We start from the raw sequence: 19,219 nt of genomic DNA, 5'->3' as shown, positions 1-19,219 counted from the left end.
TTTATATGCTCAACTCCCATCCATTTCAAAGGTACCTAAATTACCATCAACTGGTGTACATGTGCACAAAGGAGAAAAACACATGAGAGTGAAAAGATTGTCCCTTGCATAATAATGAGCTCCGGGGGGGGGGGGGGGGGGGAAAGCTAGTTGGATGAAGGCTTTTTAGGTCTCTGGACATGTAGAATGATAAAAATGACTTGACCTATGATGTATCTCTGTAAAACTGAGATGTCCCTGAAGTAGAGCTGGTGAAACAATGGTACGGCCATAGAAAGGGAAAGGAGGAAACCATGGGGAGAATAGAAGTCTTGGGGTCCTGGCCCTGAATAGGGTGAAGAACGAGACTGATAGAGGCAAAGTAGGAGGAGCCCAGGCAAACAGTAGCAAGGTTTGGGGCTGTGGAGACCATGGCTGCTGGTTGTGGGGTCCCTGAGCTGGAACCCAGACTAGTGGACAGGCCTGGGTTCCTCTACCAGCCACTGGGGAAGTGGTACAGTCAGGGCAGTGGATTTGGAGACTGCCAGGGATGGTTTGTCCTCTGGGACTTTGATAACCTGAAAGGGAGAAACACACCTAGTGACCTAGCCGAACGGCCAAGTCATGAAAAGGGAGCACACTGAGTCCCAGAGAATGAGAGAAGAGAGGGGTTGTGAAACCTGGAAAGAACTAATCCCCGGAACAACCAGGAGGAGGCGCCCTAGCAGTGAGTGGACCTTGTGACACATCCATATAGTAGTATTGTGGGGCAAACAGCCTAACTAGTTTAAAGACAGTACTTGATAAATATATGATCAGGTTTTTATGAAAAGATTGCCTGTGGTAGCAGGGACTGAACTTGATAAGGTCCCTTCCAGTCCCCTGTTCCTGTGAAAATCCCATCCTGAATCATTATATAATGAATATTTTGCAGTTTCCCAAATGTCTTAGTCAATGTATGAGATCAGTGCAGTTACACCAGTGTAAATCAGAAATAATGCTGTGGTGAGTCAGGCTGTACATCTCACCTGTCAGATCTTCATCTGCTGTAAAAATCACTTCACTGAAGTCAATGGGGATATTACATTTGTGTGAAAGTGAGATCGGAATCAAACCATTCATATGCTTGTGTCATACTATGAACCACATCTGGTTGAAAAAAAATGGAATTTACACATCATGGGAAATGATGAGATTTTGACATTTCATTTCACCTCAAATTGGAACAAAAATGCAAAAATCTAGGAATTTTTCACAAAGCACAAAATTCTGAAAATATTTCTCTTCAACCTCATCAACCCATTTTATTTTGATAAGGGCAGAAATTTTTGTTTTAATTAGGGCAAATCGTTTAATTTTTATGAGGTTGAATAATTTTGTTTCACGTTATCATTTTGAATATTATATTATATTATAGTACTGCAGAAATGTTTTGATAATTTCTCATTGAATATTTAAATGAAATTGATATGTTCCCATATAAAATGTTTTGATTTTGTTAAAAAAGCATTTTGCCATAGAAAACTGTTCTGTTGGGTGGGGGAGGATTCTGAATTTAAGCTCCCAGGCTCACCTTGAAGCTGTTGTGCAGGTTTCCTTTAAGGAAGAAGACTAAGAGGTGAGCTATGGAGTGATGATTTCATGATATGGTGGGTTTTTGTTTGTTTGTTTTTTTATTACTGAAGAGGACATTTTCATAACCTTTGTCTGTAGTTAGGCACCAAACTCCTGCTCACTATCAGTGTAAATGCTGGCTAAAGATTATACTTCCCTTTCTACTGGCTACTCCACATGTAGGATAACAACCTACTATTGCTATCAGCTAATCATGCCACTTCTTAATTCAGTAACTGATATATGTGTGTAAATTCCCTTGTGTTAGTGCACCATTACTGTCTCCACTGAATGGAATACATACATCTCTTATTATCATGGTCATAATATATCTTTGCTAAAATGGGGATGGGGGCAGAGGAGAAAAGATGGATCAAAATATTTTCTCTTTTATTGTTAATTGCAATTTGTGATCTGATGAAAAAAATCAATATTTTGGAATCCAAAGAATTTTGACCAACTCCTGAGTTTTGGGTCATGAGCAATCCAGTCCTCAGCTCTCCTTAAACGAAAGAAAGACCATTGGTAATATCTGAGTTAGGCATTTAAAAAAATGTAATACTGTTTCAAATAAAATAATACATACTTTAGCATTCTCACTAATGTGCATTTTATTATGTAAATAAACAATGAAAATGAGCAAAGCAAAACAGGTACAATATATACAAAATAGTTACAGAAACATTGACTATGCTGATGATCTCAATTATGAAGGCGTAAATCTGATGTAGCTCCCTTAGTTTTAAAGGAGTATCTCTGGAATGACACCTATACCTCTGAGTACAGAATCTAGCCTTTAATACTTTACACTATTATAGTACGAATCATATGAGGAATGCAAAGTCATTAAGCAACTACTTCCTGGGATCTTTAATAAAGTCTGAATAATGGCCTCTAGCAGAAATTTATATTGTCCCAATTAATGTAATAAAATACAGTAGAACTTTATATTCATTTTCCCTGTTAATATAATAAAATCCATGTAAGATGGTGAAAATCCAGACAAATTCTCCTCTCTTTCATGCCAGTTTAAACAAGGAACAGTTTTGTTAAAGCCATCGGGCCTGTTCCAAATCAGGAGTAACTCTATTGTGAACTCAATAAACATAATCTAATCACCAGTCTGCTTTATTACACAGTTTATCCTATTTTTTTTACATTAGAACTGTTTAAAAAAAAAGAAAACAAAAGCAAGCAAGAAGCAGAACAAGGTTTCACTGTATTTTGTTTAAATTAAAGTTTTTCAAAAAATTTAAAGTGTTACATGTTCAAAATGTTTGATTAAACTGTACTATCATGGGTGGGGCAGGGGGGAATGACCACCTCTGTAGTTGGTCCAAATCCCAAATATTTTTATGATTTTTTAAAATTTATTTTCATTGAAAATTACAATTTACAACTAAAAATGTCATCAAAATGTCAGAATATAGAAAATTTTGACTAGCTTTACTTTATATTCATGCATCAAGCATTTTCCTCCACAGTTTCCTTATGGCTCCTTTCACCTCCTCATTCCTCAAGCAATAGATCATGGGGTTCAAAAATGGAGTCACAATGGTATAGGACATGGAGAACAGTTTGTCAACAGGTGGAGAGTAGGTGGACTTGGGTCGTAAGTACATGAAGCTTCCCGAGCCGTAGAACAGAGTCACCACCACTAGGTGTGAGGAGCAGGTGGAGAAGGCTTTAAGACGACCCTCAGCTGATGGCATCTTGAGGATGGTGGAGAGAATGCAGACATAAGATAAAATGACCAGGAGGAATGGGACCATAATGGCAAACACAGCCACCGCAATGACCTGAACCTCATTCAGGAAAGTATCTCCACAGAGCAGCTCTAAGAGCGGCTGGATCTCACAGAAGAAGTGGTTGATGAGTAAGCCACAGAATGGAGAGCTGAATGTAATGATGGTGTGCACCAGACCCACTATGGTCCCACATGCATAAGATCCCACCACCAGTTTCCCACAAACACTGCTACTCATAATGACCATATAGCACAAGGGGTTGCATATCGCCATGTACCGGTCAAATGCCATTGCGGCCAGGAGGAAGCACTCTGCAACCCCGAAGAAGAGAAAGAAGAACATCTGCATGGCACATCCCACAAAGGAAATGCCCATTTTTTCCACCAGCATGTTCTCCAGCATCTTTGGGATGATGACTGACATGTAGCAGACCTCCAAGCAAGACAAGTGAGTAAGGAAGAAATACATGGGGGTCTGAAGGGTGTGATCGGCATTTATTATCATAATAATCAGGGTGTTCGCCATCAAGGTGAGGATATAGAGAGACAACAACACTGCGAAGAGCAAAAGATGGAGGTCATGAAACTCAGAAAACCCCAGGAGTATGAATCCGCTCACAACAGTGTGGTTCTCTAGTGACATTATCTATCTATCTATCTATCTATCTATCTATCTATCTATCTATCTATCTATTCAGTATGACAGTTTCACTTCAGTATCTATCTGCTTATATGGCCCCTGTGATTATTGTATACTAGAATTATTAAGTGTTCTAATTCTATCATGCCTGTTTATTGATAATATCCATTCATATGTAATAAACTGGCTTAATTCATATCACCATGTCTTCTTCTAGTAAATGTCTCCAGCTAATAGTGCAGCCTGCTACAGGGCTAATGGACTTACTCCTTTACCATAAATTGTAGGGCTTTGGATTTCGGTCCTAAATGAGAATATTTTATGTCTCCTGTTACACATAATATGCAGGTGTCTGAGAAATACACTGCAGTGATTTTCAGTTCACCAGACGATATTGTGTAGGATGAGTAAAGAAGGAAGAAATGACAAGCAGGAACAAAAGGAGAAGATAGGTAAATATGTAGCAGCAGCTAAAGCAAAGGGAGATAAGTGTTTCATGGCAACTCTTAATTTTGTTTAGTGCACCCAGACAAGATGTTAATAGTCGCATTACAAATAGTATGAATGCTGGACAGACAGACAGACAGATAGGTAGAATATAAAGAGTATAGAGGATTTCTAGATCTCTCTCTATATATATAGATAATCTGAACATATCAACAAATGTTCTAAAGAACACTTCACACTGTCAGCCATGTTGTCAGATGTTGCTGATTTTTCATGCTCTTCCCTTTCAGTGTTCTTCAATGTTGCAGCATTAATATATTTCTTCAGCCTCTCAAATAAGTGTTTGAGTCTGTAGAATAAAAGAAATACATGTTTGCATTTTTGTTTTTCGTTAAACAGCATTCACTTAGGAATCCCATTTTTGACATGCACAAACTCAGCAATGGTTTAGGGAGGGGGAAAAAAGGATAATAGTCTAGATCCTCAGGTGATGTGAATCAGCATAGCTTCCCCTTCATCAGTGGGCCAGATCCCCAGATGGTGTAAATCAGCCATAGCACCACTGACTTCAATGGGCCAGATCTCCACCTGGTATAAATGAACATAGCTCTAATGATGTCAATGGGCCAGATTCCCAGCTGGTGTAAATCAGCACAGCTTCAGTGAAATCAGTGGGGCACCCTATAACTGGGATTTTCAAAGAAGCCTAAGGGCATTAGGTTCCCACATCCCCTTTTACTATAATGGGGGTTATGTGCCTATCTCAGTTAATAACTTTTTAGAATCCTACTCTATAAACACAAAGGTGAAATGCTCTTACCCTTACTCACATGCAGCAGCCACCTTACTTTCAATGTGAGTCAGGGTGGCACAATCTCATCTTAATTAATTAAGACCCACATCACCAATGTGAGGTACAGAGGGTGAGCTTTATTCTCTCCATTATAAAGACAGGCTAAGATGCTCAGATGAATTAGGAAATTGAATTGGTTTCCCTACAAATACATAAGTTAGCGATAGATAAAAGAACCTGGGAACCCTGACTCCCATCAGCCTTCTCTCACCACTACTTGCCCCAATGTTCTTTTACATTTCTTTCTCATTTTTGCAACCTTTCATCAAAACAATGAGGATGGGGTTTTCAACATGACTAGAGGATTTGGATGCACAGATCCTAATAATTGTGTATCTAACTCCCCAAGGCAGCTTTGAAAATCACAGGATATAACCTCAATTGGCCTAATTAGATAACCTCTGGGTCACATTCTGCTTTAAGAGTTAGTGGTGGAAATAAGGAGTAACTCCATTTAAATTAATGGAATCACACAGGTGCAAATCTGGATTAACAAGGAGGAGAATCAGTTACTCTCAGTTCATTTGCCATTTTGTTGCCCAGTCACCCAGTTTTGTGAGATCCCTTTGTAACTCTTCACAGTATGCTTTGGACTTAACTCTCTTGAGTAGTTTTGTCTCATCTGCAAATTTTGCCACCTCATTGTTTCCCCTTTTTCCAGATCATTTATGAATATGTTGACCAGCACCGGTGCCAATACAGACCCCTGGGGGACACCATTATTTACCGCTCTCCATTCTGAAAACATTTATTCCTACTCTTTGTTTCCTGTCTTTTAACCAGTTACTGATCAGTGAGAGGACCATCCCTCTTATCCCATGGCAGCTTACTTTGCTTCAGAGTCTTTGGGGATGGACCTCATCGCTATATCCACTGGATCACCCTTGTCCACGTGCTTGTTGACCCCCTCAAAGAATTCTAATAGATTGGTGAGGCATGATTTCCCTTTACAAAAGTTGTGTTGACTTTTCCCCAACAACTCGTGTTTATCTATGTGTCTGATAATTCTGTTCTTTATTAAAGTTTCAACCAATTTGCCCAGTACTGACGTTAGGCTTACCGGCCTGTAATTGCTGGGATCGCCTCTGGAGTCTTTTTTAAAAATTGGCATCACATTAGCTATCCTCAGGTCATCTGGTACAGAAGCTGATTTAAATGATAGGTTACATACCACAATTTGTACTTCTGCAATTTCACATTTGAGTTCCTTCATAACTCTTGGGTGAATACCATCTGGTCCTGGTGACTTATTATTGTTTAATTTATCAATTTGTTCCAAAACCTCCTTAAATGGTGCCTCAATCTGGGACAGTTCCTCAGATTTGTCACCTAAAAATAATGGCTCAAGTTTGGGACTCTCCCTCACATCCTCAGCCATGAAGACCAATACAAATAATTCATTTAGTTTCTCTGCAATGGCCTTATTGTCCGTGAATGATCCTTTTGAATCTTGATCATCCAGTGGCCCCACTGGTTATTTAGCAGGCTTCCTCTTTCTGCTGTACATAACATTTATTTTGCTGTTAATTTTTTAGTCTTTGGCTAGCTGTTCTTCAAATTCTTTTTTGGCCGGTCAAATTATATTTTTACACTTCACTTGCCAGAGTTTATGCTCCTTTCTCTTTTCCTCAGTAGGATTTAACTTCCACTTTTTAAAGGATGCCTTTTTGTCTCTGCTTTTTTTACTTTTGCCACAGTGGCACTTTTTTGGTCCTCTTACTATGTTTTTTTAATTTGGAGTATACATTTAATTTGAGCCTCTATTATGGTGTCTTTAAAATGTTTCCATGCAGTTTGCAGGGATTTCACCTTCTAATTTCTGTTTAACTAACTTCCTCGTTTTTGTGCAGTTCCTCTCTCTGACATTAAATACTACCATGGTGGGCTGCTATGGTGTTCACTCCCTCTTGCCCCTCACAGGGATGTTAAATTTTAATATGTTATGGTCACTATTACCAAGCTGTTCAGCTATATTCACCTCTTGGACCATATCCTGTGCTTCATTAAAAACTAATTCAAGAATTGCCTTTCCTCTTGTGGGTTCTAGGATTAGCTGCACCAAGAAGCAGTCATTTAAGGTGTCAAGAAACTTTATCTCTGCACCCCTTTCTGAGGTGACATGTACCCAGTCAATTTGGGGATAGTTGAAGTCCCCCATTATTATTGTGTTTTTTTTAATAGCCTCTTTAGTCTCCCTGAGCATTTCACAGTCACTATCACCATCCTGGTCAGGTGGTCTGTAGTATAGCTCTATTTAATCTTATAATTTCAGCATGGAATCTCTATCCATAGAGATTCTATGGTACAGTTTGGTTCATTTAAGATTTTACTTTATTTGACTCTATGCTTTTTTTCACATGTAGTGCCACTCCACGACCAGCATGACCCGTTCTGTCCTTACAATATATCTTGTACCTTGGTATTACTGTGTCCCATTGATTGTCCTCATTCCACCAAGTTTCTGTGATGCCTATTATATCAATATCCTCATTTAATACGAGGCACTTAAGTTCACCCATCTTATTATTTAGGCTTCTAGTATTTGTATATAAGCACTTTAAATTGTCACTTTTTAGCTGTCTGCTATTATGTGATGTAATGAATGGAACTCTTTTTCATTTGACAGTTTCTAATCAGATTCTACAGGTATTTTATCATCTTCCATCCTCTCCTCCTTACTAGGATGTAAAGAATCTACAATAATAGATGCGCACCAATGGATGTCTTAGTCCGAACCACGTGTTCCTCCACACCTCTTGCCTTTCCCCCAGCCCTTAGTTTAAAAACTGCTCTACGGCCTTTTTGGTTTTACATACCAGCAATCTGGTTCCATTTTGGTTTAGGTGGAGCCCATCCTTCCTGTATACGCTCCCCCTTTCACAAAAGGTTCCTCAGTTCCTAATAAATCTAGGACAGATCACTGTGACGCCCCACATTATACATCCTTTCAGTCTGACAGTGAACCATTGATTTCAATGGGGCCAGGATTTCACCTTTAGTTATTGTACAGCACTTTCACCCATGGATCTTAAAGTGTTTTTCAAATGAATTAAATATTATCTACATTATGTAGATAATTATACTACATTATATAGGTCAGGAAACTACTGTGACATACCAGGGTACAATCCAGAGTAATGAGTAGCTGGGTCACCCCTGCCCTCTAACCTAGGGTGCCCTTTACAATGGTTTGCTGCTGTAGCCTCCAGCCAGGACTGCTCACAAACAGCCTCCAGCATGCAAGTCACTCTCAGTTACATCTGGGTGTGTGTACTGCAGCCAGCCAGCCACACCTTGGCTCTTACCAGCCTTGGTTAAACTTCAGGATGACCCCAACACACCCCAGTCTTAGATTTTCCCCCAGAAATGTATGTCCTGTACTGCCCAGCCCTCTCCTGGACAATGCAAGTTTATATAAAGTCTGCTATTTCTTTAATAGAAATAATATACACACAACTTAACGTCCCAAATGGAGTTTCCCAGACACTTCCATTTAAACACATGGGATTAGATAAAACAATAAAACAAGTTTATTGGCTACAAACAGACAGATTTTAAGTGAGTGCAAGTAATGAGGCTTAAAATTCAGAAATGGTTACAAGAAAATAAAATTAAAATGCTGTTGGTGCCTAACTTCACAAACTATATCAGAGTCAAGCAAAGTTTCTTACCATATGCTTTCAGCAGTCTTATTGACCAAATTCTCCAGGTCAGGACCACTTCTTCCAGAATTCAATAAAGGCTTCCTTTGTTGCTTCCAGTGAAGAGCATGTGATAGGCAAGGAGAGAGAAAGAGGGATGCCTAGGGATGTTTGTCCCTCCTTTTTATAGTGTTAGTCCTCCTCTTGAAAAACATGTCCTGCTGAGATTGAGGAGACAAAGAGTCTATGTAGAAGGATGTTCCTTGTTGGTTTTTTCCACCTGTTTAAACTTCCTTTGTCTCCCCTTCCTGCTTGATGACTCTGTTTACCGCTTAAATGCAAAGTAAGCAGAGCACACCTACCTTTGTTTAGGACTGACCTGTTTGTCAACTTCTGTTTGGGTAGGGCTGTGGGTTGGAATATGTTAATAACATCATACAGGTAAATCTATAACTTCACATACAATGTTCCCACATACTGTATATTTTATCATGATGATAATGACCAGCAAATTATGAGTTTTGAAATGATATCTTACAGGGCATACTTTGTACAGAGATTATTACAGTAGTGTGTAGGGTGTGGAGACAGGGGTCCATTCTGTCACAACAACATTATGTAGTGTTGTGAGGATTAGTTGATTAAGGTCAATGATGTGATAGACATTAATAAATGGATACTACAGTGATAACTAACATGGAGAAGCTGGAATGAGCTCATGTTTTGCATACAATTAAATATGCATTTAAAAAAAAAACAACCTGGGATATATATATTTTTTTTCACAGGGAAAACTCAAGAAACCCTTTCACTAAAAAGTTTCTACATACAAATTTTTGACTGGTAGAAGGATGCATTTCAGTAATTGCCACAAGGCTTATCGGAATATACAGAGTTTAGAAAGAAAAGGTCTTGAATTCCTGTCCTGCCTATGTTACTGAGGGTCCTCAGTTATCATTACACTTTATACCCAAAAATGAATTTTACCCTACAATGCTCCTATAAAATCAGTCAATATTATTCCCCCAAATTTGATTTACAGATAAGGAAACTGCAGATCAGAGACATGGTCAATTTCCCACAAGACATAAGTAGGTTTGGAAGGATCTTTTTTTTTGTCCGTAAATGTGGATAAACATAGATTTCCATCAATAATAATTGAAATGTACAGATAGGCAAAGTTAGAAAAATGCTGCTTCAGAACATATTATAGACCCACGTTAATGTATAAAAAACATGCTGTAATGCCTGCATTAAATAGTTATTGTCTGACCCCTCCCCCCTTATGTGAACAGTGAATGTTTAAATCAATAAATAATGAAAAAAAGATTAAAAATAAGCATCAATATTATCTGTCAAAATTATAACAAAGCATAAAAATGGATTCTGCGAAGCCTAGACATCAGGATGGAATCTTTTATAAGAATTCAAACTGGGAGGTTCACAAGAGTTTAAGATATGAATGCATCTAAATACCATTGTATTTTGCTGTGAAAATGGGTACCTATTGTTCCTAGGCTACATAGAAAAATCTCAGCCTTAATGCCATTTACTTCCATGTCCAGATATAATCTAGTAAATCACAGTGTCTACAAACTAAGAAGTTAATCTAGCTAGCTAGCTTTTGGTAGTTTTAATTTGTTAATAATTTTACCTCTCCATTTAAGAAAGAAAGAAAGCATTGACTTTAGAAAAAGATTTTCACCTACTTCTAGAACCAGGAGTTCCTCCTTCATTGACTCCAATTAATTTAGGGATGGTTGGGTTGAGGAGTATTTCAGGTTTCCTTAGGTACCCTGGAGACACAACCTCCAAACCCTTCCTGGTTTCTCCTTTAGTATTGCATTATTCCTAAACCTTATTCAGTAAGGAACGGGAATATAATGGAGTAAGAAGTATCCACTCTTTGTACCACTATGTAGGGGCTACCCAAATCTTAACTCTGAGTACCTAAGAGTGAAGGGCTTTTGTTGCTATTGGATGTTTATCTTTGGGCAAAAGGAAGGATAATTAGCATCTGCAGTGCTGAGTACTGCCTATGAGCACCCTCAGCTCCCATTGACTACTGGCTTTGGGTGTATTGAGAAATTTGCAGTTCTCCTCCATGTCAATAGCAGAAGTTTGTTCAATGTGGATCCCTTACATTGGCTCTAAACCATTGCTATGCCATCTGTCTCCAAAGAGTTGTGTACTCTTGATTTACACTAGTGCCAATGAGAGGAGGATAACCCTCATTTGTTTACAGTGTCATTACTCAGTTTCACACTAGAATAATTGAAAGGTGAATCAACCCCATTGACCAATGGAATTACCCCTGATTTACACTGGGCTGAGTGAGAAGATAATCAGCCCCATTGGTTTCAATGGAATTACTCCTCATCTATTCCAGTGTAACTGAGGTCAATATCAGGGCCTCAGAACTTACTCAGGCAAAACTCCCACTAAAATCAATGCGGTAAATCCTAAACGAATTACTCTGCTTTTTATTCTCAGCCCTTATAACACATTGGCTGCCTGTGTCAATCTTCCTCTATAGCCCTGAGCTATAGAGAGAATTCTAGAGAGGTCAGGAGGTCTGCTAATGTTATCAGTTAATAACACTACTTCTTTAACTAGACAAATTCAAACTGGAAATAAGGCCTAAATTGTTAACGATGAGCATAATTAACCATTGGAACAATTAATAAGGGTCATGGTGGATTTTCTATTACTGACAATTTTGAAATCGAGATTGGACTTTTTCTAAAAGATCTGCTCTAGGAATTATGTTGGGGACATTCTCTGGCCTGTGTTATACAGGAGGTCAGACTAGATGATCACAGTGTTCCCTTCTGGCCTTAGAATCTATGAATCTATGAACTAGAATGGTAGAGGTAAGAACATATGAATGTCCATACTGGGTCAGAACAATGGTCCATTTAAACACATATTCTGTCAATGCCAGATTCTTCAGAGGGAATGAAGAGAACAAGGCAATTTTGAGTGAGCCATCCCCTGTCTTCCACTCCCAACTTTTGGCAGTTGGAGGTTTAGGGACAGCCAGAGCATGGGGTTGCGTCACTGACCATCTCGGCTAATAGCCTTTGATGGACCTATCTTCCATGAACTTATCCAATTCTTTTTTTAAACAAGTTATATTTCTGGCCTTCACAACACCCATGGCTATGAGTTCCACAGGCTGATTGCGTTCTGTGGAAAAGTACTTCCTTTTGTTTGTTTAAACCCATAACCTATTAATGACAGGTTTCAGAGTAGCAGCCATGTTAGTCTGTATCCGCAAAAAGAACAGGAGTACTTGTGGCACCTTTGATACTAACAAATTTATTTGAGCATAATCTTTCGTGGGCCACGAAAGCTTGTGCTCAAATAAATTTGTTAGTCTCTAAGGTGCCACAGGTACTCCTGTTCTTTTTACAACCCATTAACTTCATTGAGTGACCCCTAGTTCTTGTGTTATGTGAAGGGGTAAACACTTCCTTACTCACTTTCTCCATACCATTCATGATTTTATAGACCTCTATCATATCCCCCCTTAGTCATCTCTTTTCTAAATTGAACAGTTCCAGTCTTTTTAATCTCTCCTTGTATGGAAGCTGTTCCATATCCCTACTCATTTTTGTTGCCCTTCTCTGCACCTTTTCCAATTCTATTTTTTTTTACATGAGGCAGTCAGAACTTCCTGAACTATTCAAGATTTGTGCATACTATGGATGTATATAGTAGCATTATGATATTTTCTGTCTTATCATCTATCATTTTCCTAATGGTTCCTAACATTCTGTCGACTTTTTTGACTGATACTGTACACTGAGTGGATATTTTATTGGAGCTATCCACAATGACTTCAAGATACCTTTCTTGAGTGGAAACAGCTAATGTAGACCCCATCATTTTGTAAGTATAGTGGGGATTATTTTTTTCCCGCGTGCATTACTTTGCATTTATCAACACTGAATTTCATTTGACATTTTGTCTCCCCGTCACCCAGTTTAATGAAATCCCTTTGCAGTCAGCTTTGAACTTAACTATCTTGGGTACTTTTGTTTCATCTTCAAATTTTGCCCCCACTGTAGATTAAACAACTAAAAATAAAAACACCATATCGCCCACTGGCAAACACTTTTCACAAACAATCATTCCATATCTGACCTTTCAGTCCTCATCCTCCAAGGGAAGCTGCACAGCACCTTCAAAAGACAAGCCAGGGAGCTTAAATTCTTAACTTGGCTAGACAGTAAAAATCATAGTCTTAATAAAGACACTGGATTTATGGCTTATTACAACAATTTGCAACACACTAACCCCCCGTATTTGTCCTATGACTGCAGACATGTTAATGGGACACTTCACCTTGAATGGTCCCTTTGAATGTGTGTTAACTACTTAAACTAAAGAATCTGTTGCACCTTGTATTTAGCTGTGACACTCTGAGCACCTTTTCCAGATCTGAAGAAGTGCTTTGTGTAGCTTGAAATCTTGCCTCTCATCAACAGAAGTTCATCCACTACACAATATTACCTCACCCACCTTGTCTTTCTGATATCCTGGAACAGCTACAACAACACTGCAAGCAACAATCAAAGATATCAAATTTAGCTTTGCAGTCAGCTTAAAACTGGGATGAACATAGTGAGGAAAAATGCATCTCTTAGATGTATCTCTGGAGCCCAACACCTTGGCATCTAAGCACCTTGATTGTTACCTGATCTACTGCCCATATGGATTTTGCAGTGGGGTGGCTGTCCCACTTCAGCAGAACAGGGGTTAAAAGCAGCCCTGGAGAGGGAGTGAGAGTGAGAGCAGCTGAGGGAGTAGCTGACCAGAGGTGTGGCCAGATCAGTTAGGGCGTAGCTGGCCCTGATAAGAGGGCTGGGGGGCCAGGAGCTGAAAGGAGACTCACTTAAGCCCTGGAGTGAGAAGGACCTATTTGCCTGGTAGCACAGGGTACCAGAAGCAGAGCAGTGCTGGGGAAAGGCAAGAGGAGCTGGGGAGCTCCAGCCTGGCAACTCCCCAGGCTGATGCCTTGGTAAAGGCCTAAGCAGGTACTGGGACTGCAGAGGTGCAGCCTGGGGATAGGCAGAGGCAGCTGGTACAACCCCCTTGCGGATGATGAGTGGCCAATTACAGACTATGGTCTGCCCCAGAGAAAGGGGGCTAGATGATGACTGGCAGTAGCCACCAAGTCAAGGTGGGCATAGGGGGAGGGGGTTCCCTGGGAAGGGAGCCCCAGAGGGAAAGGGCCGTTGGGGTCTGGGAGGGATACAGGGGCCTGTAGCAGATGAGACACCGGCCAGCAGGAGGCACTCTGGGGCTGGAAAAGAGCTAATTCCCGGACTGACCAACAGGAGGCGCCGTGGTGGTGAGTCAGCGATCTGCTACAACTTTTATTATAATAATGTTATTGAGCTATAACTTGAATCAATTTATCCCTTCAAAATTAAGCTCTGCTAAATAACGGACAATGAAAGGATGTTACTATTAATGGGTCCCACTGGGCATTATTAAAAAGTCTTTGCCATGATCATGAAAAAGAGTTTAAACTTCAAACAGGCTGCAGAGAGGATTGTAAAAATTCAGTGGGCAAATTTGGTGTAGCACCACTGGAATTGACAGCATTACATTCAGGATGAATTTGGCCCATTTCATTCAATGCCTAGAGATGGGAGGTGCTTAAGGACTTCTCAGTGGTGGTTAAGGCTAATATGAAATTAATGTTAAATTATAACAACTAAAGGAGTCCTTGCAGGATGGACCAAACAGGAGGAACAAAACTTGCTGGGCCATATCCTCAGCTGGTGTAAATTGGCATTGCCTCACGCAAATCAATAGAACTATGTTCTTCTTCACCAGCTGGGGATCCGGTCCCATTATGTGCAGCAGAATTAATGCATGATGTCATTCTCACAAGAGGAATATGCTCCAACACTCATTCCCCTTGGGTCCCAGAATAGCAAGTGATGGAAATGTCTTTGGGGCCAAAGCAATTTTTCCTCAGTAGAAACAAAACAGCTATTAACTCTAAAGGGTAACAAGGGGAATCCAGCTAGTTCTGTGTAAACATAAGGGGGCCAGATTTGTTCCTGGATGAACTCCACTCTAGGCAGTGGAATTACACCATGGGTAAGTATGGTCTACATGCTATTAGCAGAACCATCAGAACAATTATGTGCTGCACAGCTCAGGGATGCAGATTGTTTTTAAGTCTATGTCACACTAGTTAAAATATGCCATCTCGGGTCCTAGTGACCAGTTCTGGGTGCTAACTGAGGATCCTGTTATGAACCCCTTGGTCACATTAGTGAATAGTTGCACACAGGAATAGTTCCACTGAAGTCAATGAAGCTATTACTGCTCTACAGCCAAAATGCTTCTGAAATAAATGTAGTGAAACTTTACTAATTCTGGGTCACTGAGAACAAAAATGATTCTTAAAATTGTTGATTGGCTCTAGTTTTCAAGATATGCTATTGGATCAGGATATACGACCCTTGACTTGGGAATGGCGGAGGATAAGAGAGTTATAAAGGGAAGGGATCTCAATTTAAACCAGAAATGACTGAAATACATCTTTGACTGGATCTATGAATAAATCTATGACTGGGTTTTGACAGTACTTGCTTTTTAGGCAAAACAATGAATGATGCAATCTGAAGCTGGTATTGTGTCATACATGGTATGAATTGCATCATGTTATTCCTAGAAGTCATGGATGATGCAATCATAATGAAGCTTACATCACTCTGCTGAACAAATTGCCCTATATCAGCTCTAGAAATCATACAGTGTCGTGCTCTCTTATTTGTCAGTGTTTGATTTTGCAAAGGGACACATTTCTGTTTAGCCAAAGTGAGCAGAGATGCCTCGTACTTGTGTGAACAGTGCAGATAACTTCTGCTATGTTTGTGGTGAAGTGACTTTTGCATCACAAAAGCGCAGTATAACCACTATGGTTAAGAAAGCCTATCACCTTTCTTTTGGCTGCAAAATTGGAGATCAGGACAAGAGGTGGGCCCCACACATATGCTGTAACACTTGTGCAACAAATCTTCACCAGTGGTTGAGAAGGAAAAGGAAATCTATTCCTTTTGCAGTGCCAATGATTTGGAGAGAGCCAACAGATCATACCAGCAATTGTTACTTCTGCATGGTGTCTCCAGTTGGGAAAGGTGTGTCAAAGAAGAAAAAGTGGACTGTGCATTATCCAAACATTCCATCAGCTATACGCCCAGTACCCCACGGAGAAGGACTGCAGGCCCCTGATGCACCAGAATCATTCTCACTTGAGTCAGACGAGAAAGAGGATGAAACTTCTGGTCCTGAACCATCAATGTCACAGGACCCACATTTTCTCCCATCCTCCTCCTCTGAACCACACCTCATAACACAAGGTGAACTGAATGACCTTGTCAGGGATTTGGAACTACCCAAGAGTAAGGCAGAGCTGTTGGGCTCCAGATTACAACAGTGGAATCTTAGGATTTCCACGTTCCGTGACCGTCAAAAGGATCTTGTCCCGTTCTTCTTCATGGAAGGTGATCTTGTAGCCTGCAACAACATCGATGGTGTGATGGCAGCCCTCAACATTGTTCACGATCCAGATGAGTGGAGACTGTTCATTGATTCATCGAAGACGAGTCTTAAAGCTGTTTTACTGCATAATGGCAATGTTTTGCCATCAATTCTAGTTGGTCATGCAGTCCATATGAAGGAAACCTATAACAACATGAAACAACTTTTGAGGTGTATAAACGATGACCAACATCAGTGGCAGCTTTGTGGTTATTTGAAGGTTGTTGCTCTCTTGCTTGGTCTGCAGACTGGATACACAAAGTACTGCTGTTTTCTCTGCAAATGAGATAGTCGTGCAAGAGATTCCCACTACATCAAGAAAGACTGGCCACTCCGACAGTCATTGGAGCCTGGAAGGAAAAGTGTTCAGCATCCACCACTTATTGAATCAAGGAAAATTTTGTTACCACCCTTACACATCAAGCTGGGTCTGATGAAGAACTTTGTCAAGGCCATTGACAAAACACAAGCAGCTTTCAAGTACCTCCATGGAAAATTTCCAAGGTTAAGTGAATCTAAGATAAAGGAAGGTGTCTTTGTTGGTCCTAAGATTCATGAACTTCTTCGAGATGATGCATTTGACCATGCACTGCGTGGCAAGGAAAAGACGGCATGGAAAGCCTTCCAGTTAGTGGCAATAAATTTTCTTGGAAACAACAAGGCAGACAACTACAGGTTGTTGGTGGAAAACCTCCTCAAGGCATACAAAAGCCTTGGTTGCAACATGTCACTAAAGATACATTTTTTGCACTCTCATCTAGATTTTTTTCCACCGAACTGCGGAGCAGTGAGCGACGAGCACGGCGAGCGATTTCACCAGGACATTGCAACAATGGAGAAACGCTATCAGGGCAAATGGAGCCCATCAATGCGTTCAGACTATTGCTGGACAATGACAAGAGATGCTTCATTTAATGAATACAAGAGACAAGCCAAGAATCGCCGAGTAGACACTGAATAGGACTAAACTATGTACATAATAGTTTTTTGCCTTTTGTTTCATAATAAAATTTATTTATATAACCCTTTTGCTGATTTGTAAAGTGTTACATAGACAGGACAGGTGAAATTTATCATGTAAAGCAACCATAAATACATGAAAAGACCTAGGCTTACAATTTATGATTAAAACTCTACTATCTCCACAATATACATAGACATAAAATGTAAAAACTTAAATATCTTAGAAACAGTAGCCAATCAGTTGTTTTAATTGTCATATTTGAATTCAGCACATCAAAATACAGAATAAATAGCACATTTTATCTCTGAAACAGACGACTTCTCAAAAATTGTAGACCAGTGTTAGTGACAGTAATTGTTTGCCAGTACGAGTGAAGGATTCACCATGTTGCCTTTACTTAGCACTCCAACCTCTGAGAATTTAAAGGCCCAATTCTTCCTTCCTTACTCACATGGAGTAGTACCTTACTCTGTGACTAGGCCCACTGATTTCAATAGGTCTACTCAAATTTTTTTGATCAGCTCAATTTATGATTTGAAAAGGCACAATTAGGGCTGTCAATTAACCACAGTTAACTCAAGCACTCTACACTTTGTATTCTGTGTTGTAATTAAAATCAATATATTTGAAAATGTTTAAAAACATCCAAAAATATGTATAATAAATTTAAATTGGTATTTTTCTATTATTTAACAGTGTGATTAAAACTGCGATTAATCGCAAATCATTTTTTTAATCTTGCAATTATTTTTTTAAATCGTTTGACAGCCCTAGTCACAATCTTCCTTGTGGGTTATTCCTTGTTCCAAGGGGGACCAACCCCGTGCTAAGTCTATAACTCATACAATGTACTTCCCTTGGAGTGATGGAATAGCTGTGGTAGCCAGATCCTACCACTTACCCATGGGAGATATGTAATGTAGCAGCCCCACTGAGGTTGTGTTCTCTTTACTCCATAACCTGCAGTGCACATCCCCCTTTCTCCCTTACACTACTGTATAATCATGACACAAGCTGGCCCAGGGAAAGGGCCTCTTGGCTCCAATAGGACATTTTCCAGAGTAAGGTTTTTTTTAGCATAACTTATCTTAGAATAATCTTATAACCCCAACCATCCTTTCAGAATGGAGGCTGATATTTTCCAAGCTCTGTAAGGGATTTGGTTTCCCAGTTCCTATTAGCTCAGCCACAGTACCCTTACTTTATTTTATTTTTAGAGGATCTCAATGGTGCTCAGAGGAATTCCCCCTGCAGGGCAGAGAGAATCCACAAAATTGTGCTGGAGTAGCTCCTTTAACATCAGTGGAGTGACTCTGGATTTACCTTAATGTAACTGAGAACAGGATCTGTGTTGCAGGGTAGACACACCCAATCACTCTTTGGAGTGGAGCGGGGCTGTGGCATCCCACAGTCGATGTCTAGGGGTCAGCCCTGAGGCTTCTACAGTGTGGCCTAAAGGCTAGAATCACTATCTCTGTCCTGAGAGTCAGACAGTACATCCCAACGGCCAGAGTCAATAGCACTGCCCAGGGATTGAGGCAGTACAGCCCAATGGCCAGAGTCAGTAGCACTGCCCAAGAGTTTGGGGCAGTAAGGCACTGCTCGAGGGTTCGGGGAAATAAGGCATAAAAGCCAGCATTGGAGGGCCACCACCAAGGGGGCAACAGCAGGGATACGGGGAACCCGGACCCTCCCTACTCCACCAGTTCCCAGCCCAGGGCCCTGTCAGTGGCGAGTGGGTTCACCACTGGGTCAGCGGGGATTC

General features: G+C 40.2%; 1 protein-coding gene across 1 annotated transcript; it reads right to left on the bottom strand.

Annotated features, from left to right (window-relative positions):
- Positions 1-3,050: 3,050 nt before the first annotated feature.
- On the bottom strand, positions 3,051-3,983 carry LOC117887500 (olfactory receptor 10C1-like). The gene has a single exon (XM_034790155.1). The coding sequence runs from the start codon at positions 3,981-3,983 to the stop codon at positions 3,051-3,053; it is 933 nt and encodes a 310-aa protein (XP_034646046.1).
- Positions 3,984-19,219: the final 15,236 nt, after the last annotated feature.

This window comes from Trachemys scripta, chromosome 14 (genome assembly GCF_013100865.1).
Source record: "Trachemys scripta elegans isolate TJP31775 chromosome 14, CAS_Tse_1.0, whole genome shotgun sequence".
NCBI classification, from domain to species: domain Eukaryota; kingdom Metazoa; phylum Chordata; order Testudines; family Emydidae; genus Trachemys; species Trachemys scripta.
This window is presented reverse-complemented; position numbering and strand designations above follow the sequence as displayed.

What these genes read in the sequence shown, in the direction of transcription:
- LOC117887500 (XM_034790155.1), bottom strand. Translation starts at nt 3,983, where the DNA reads ATGTCACTAGAGAACCACACTGTTGTGAGCGGATTCATACTCCTGGGG.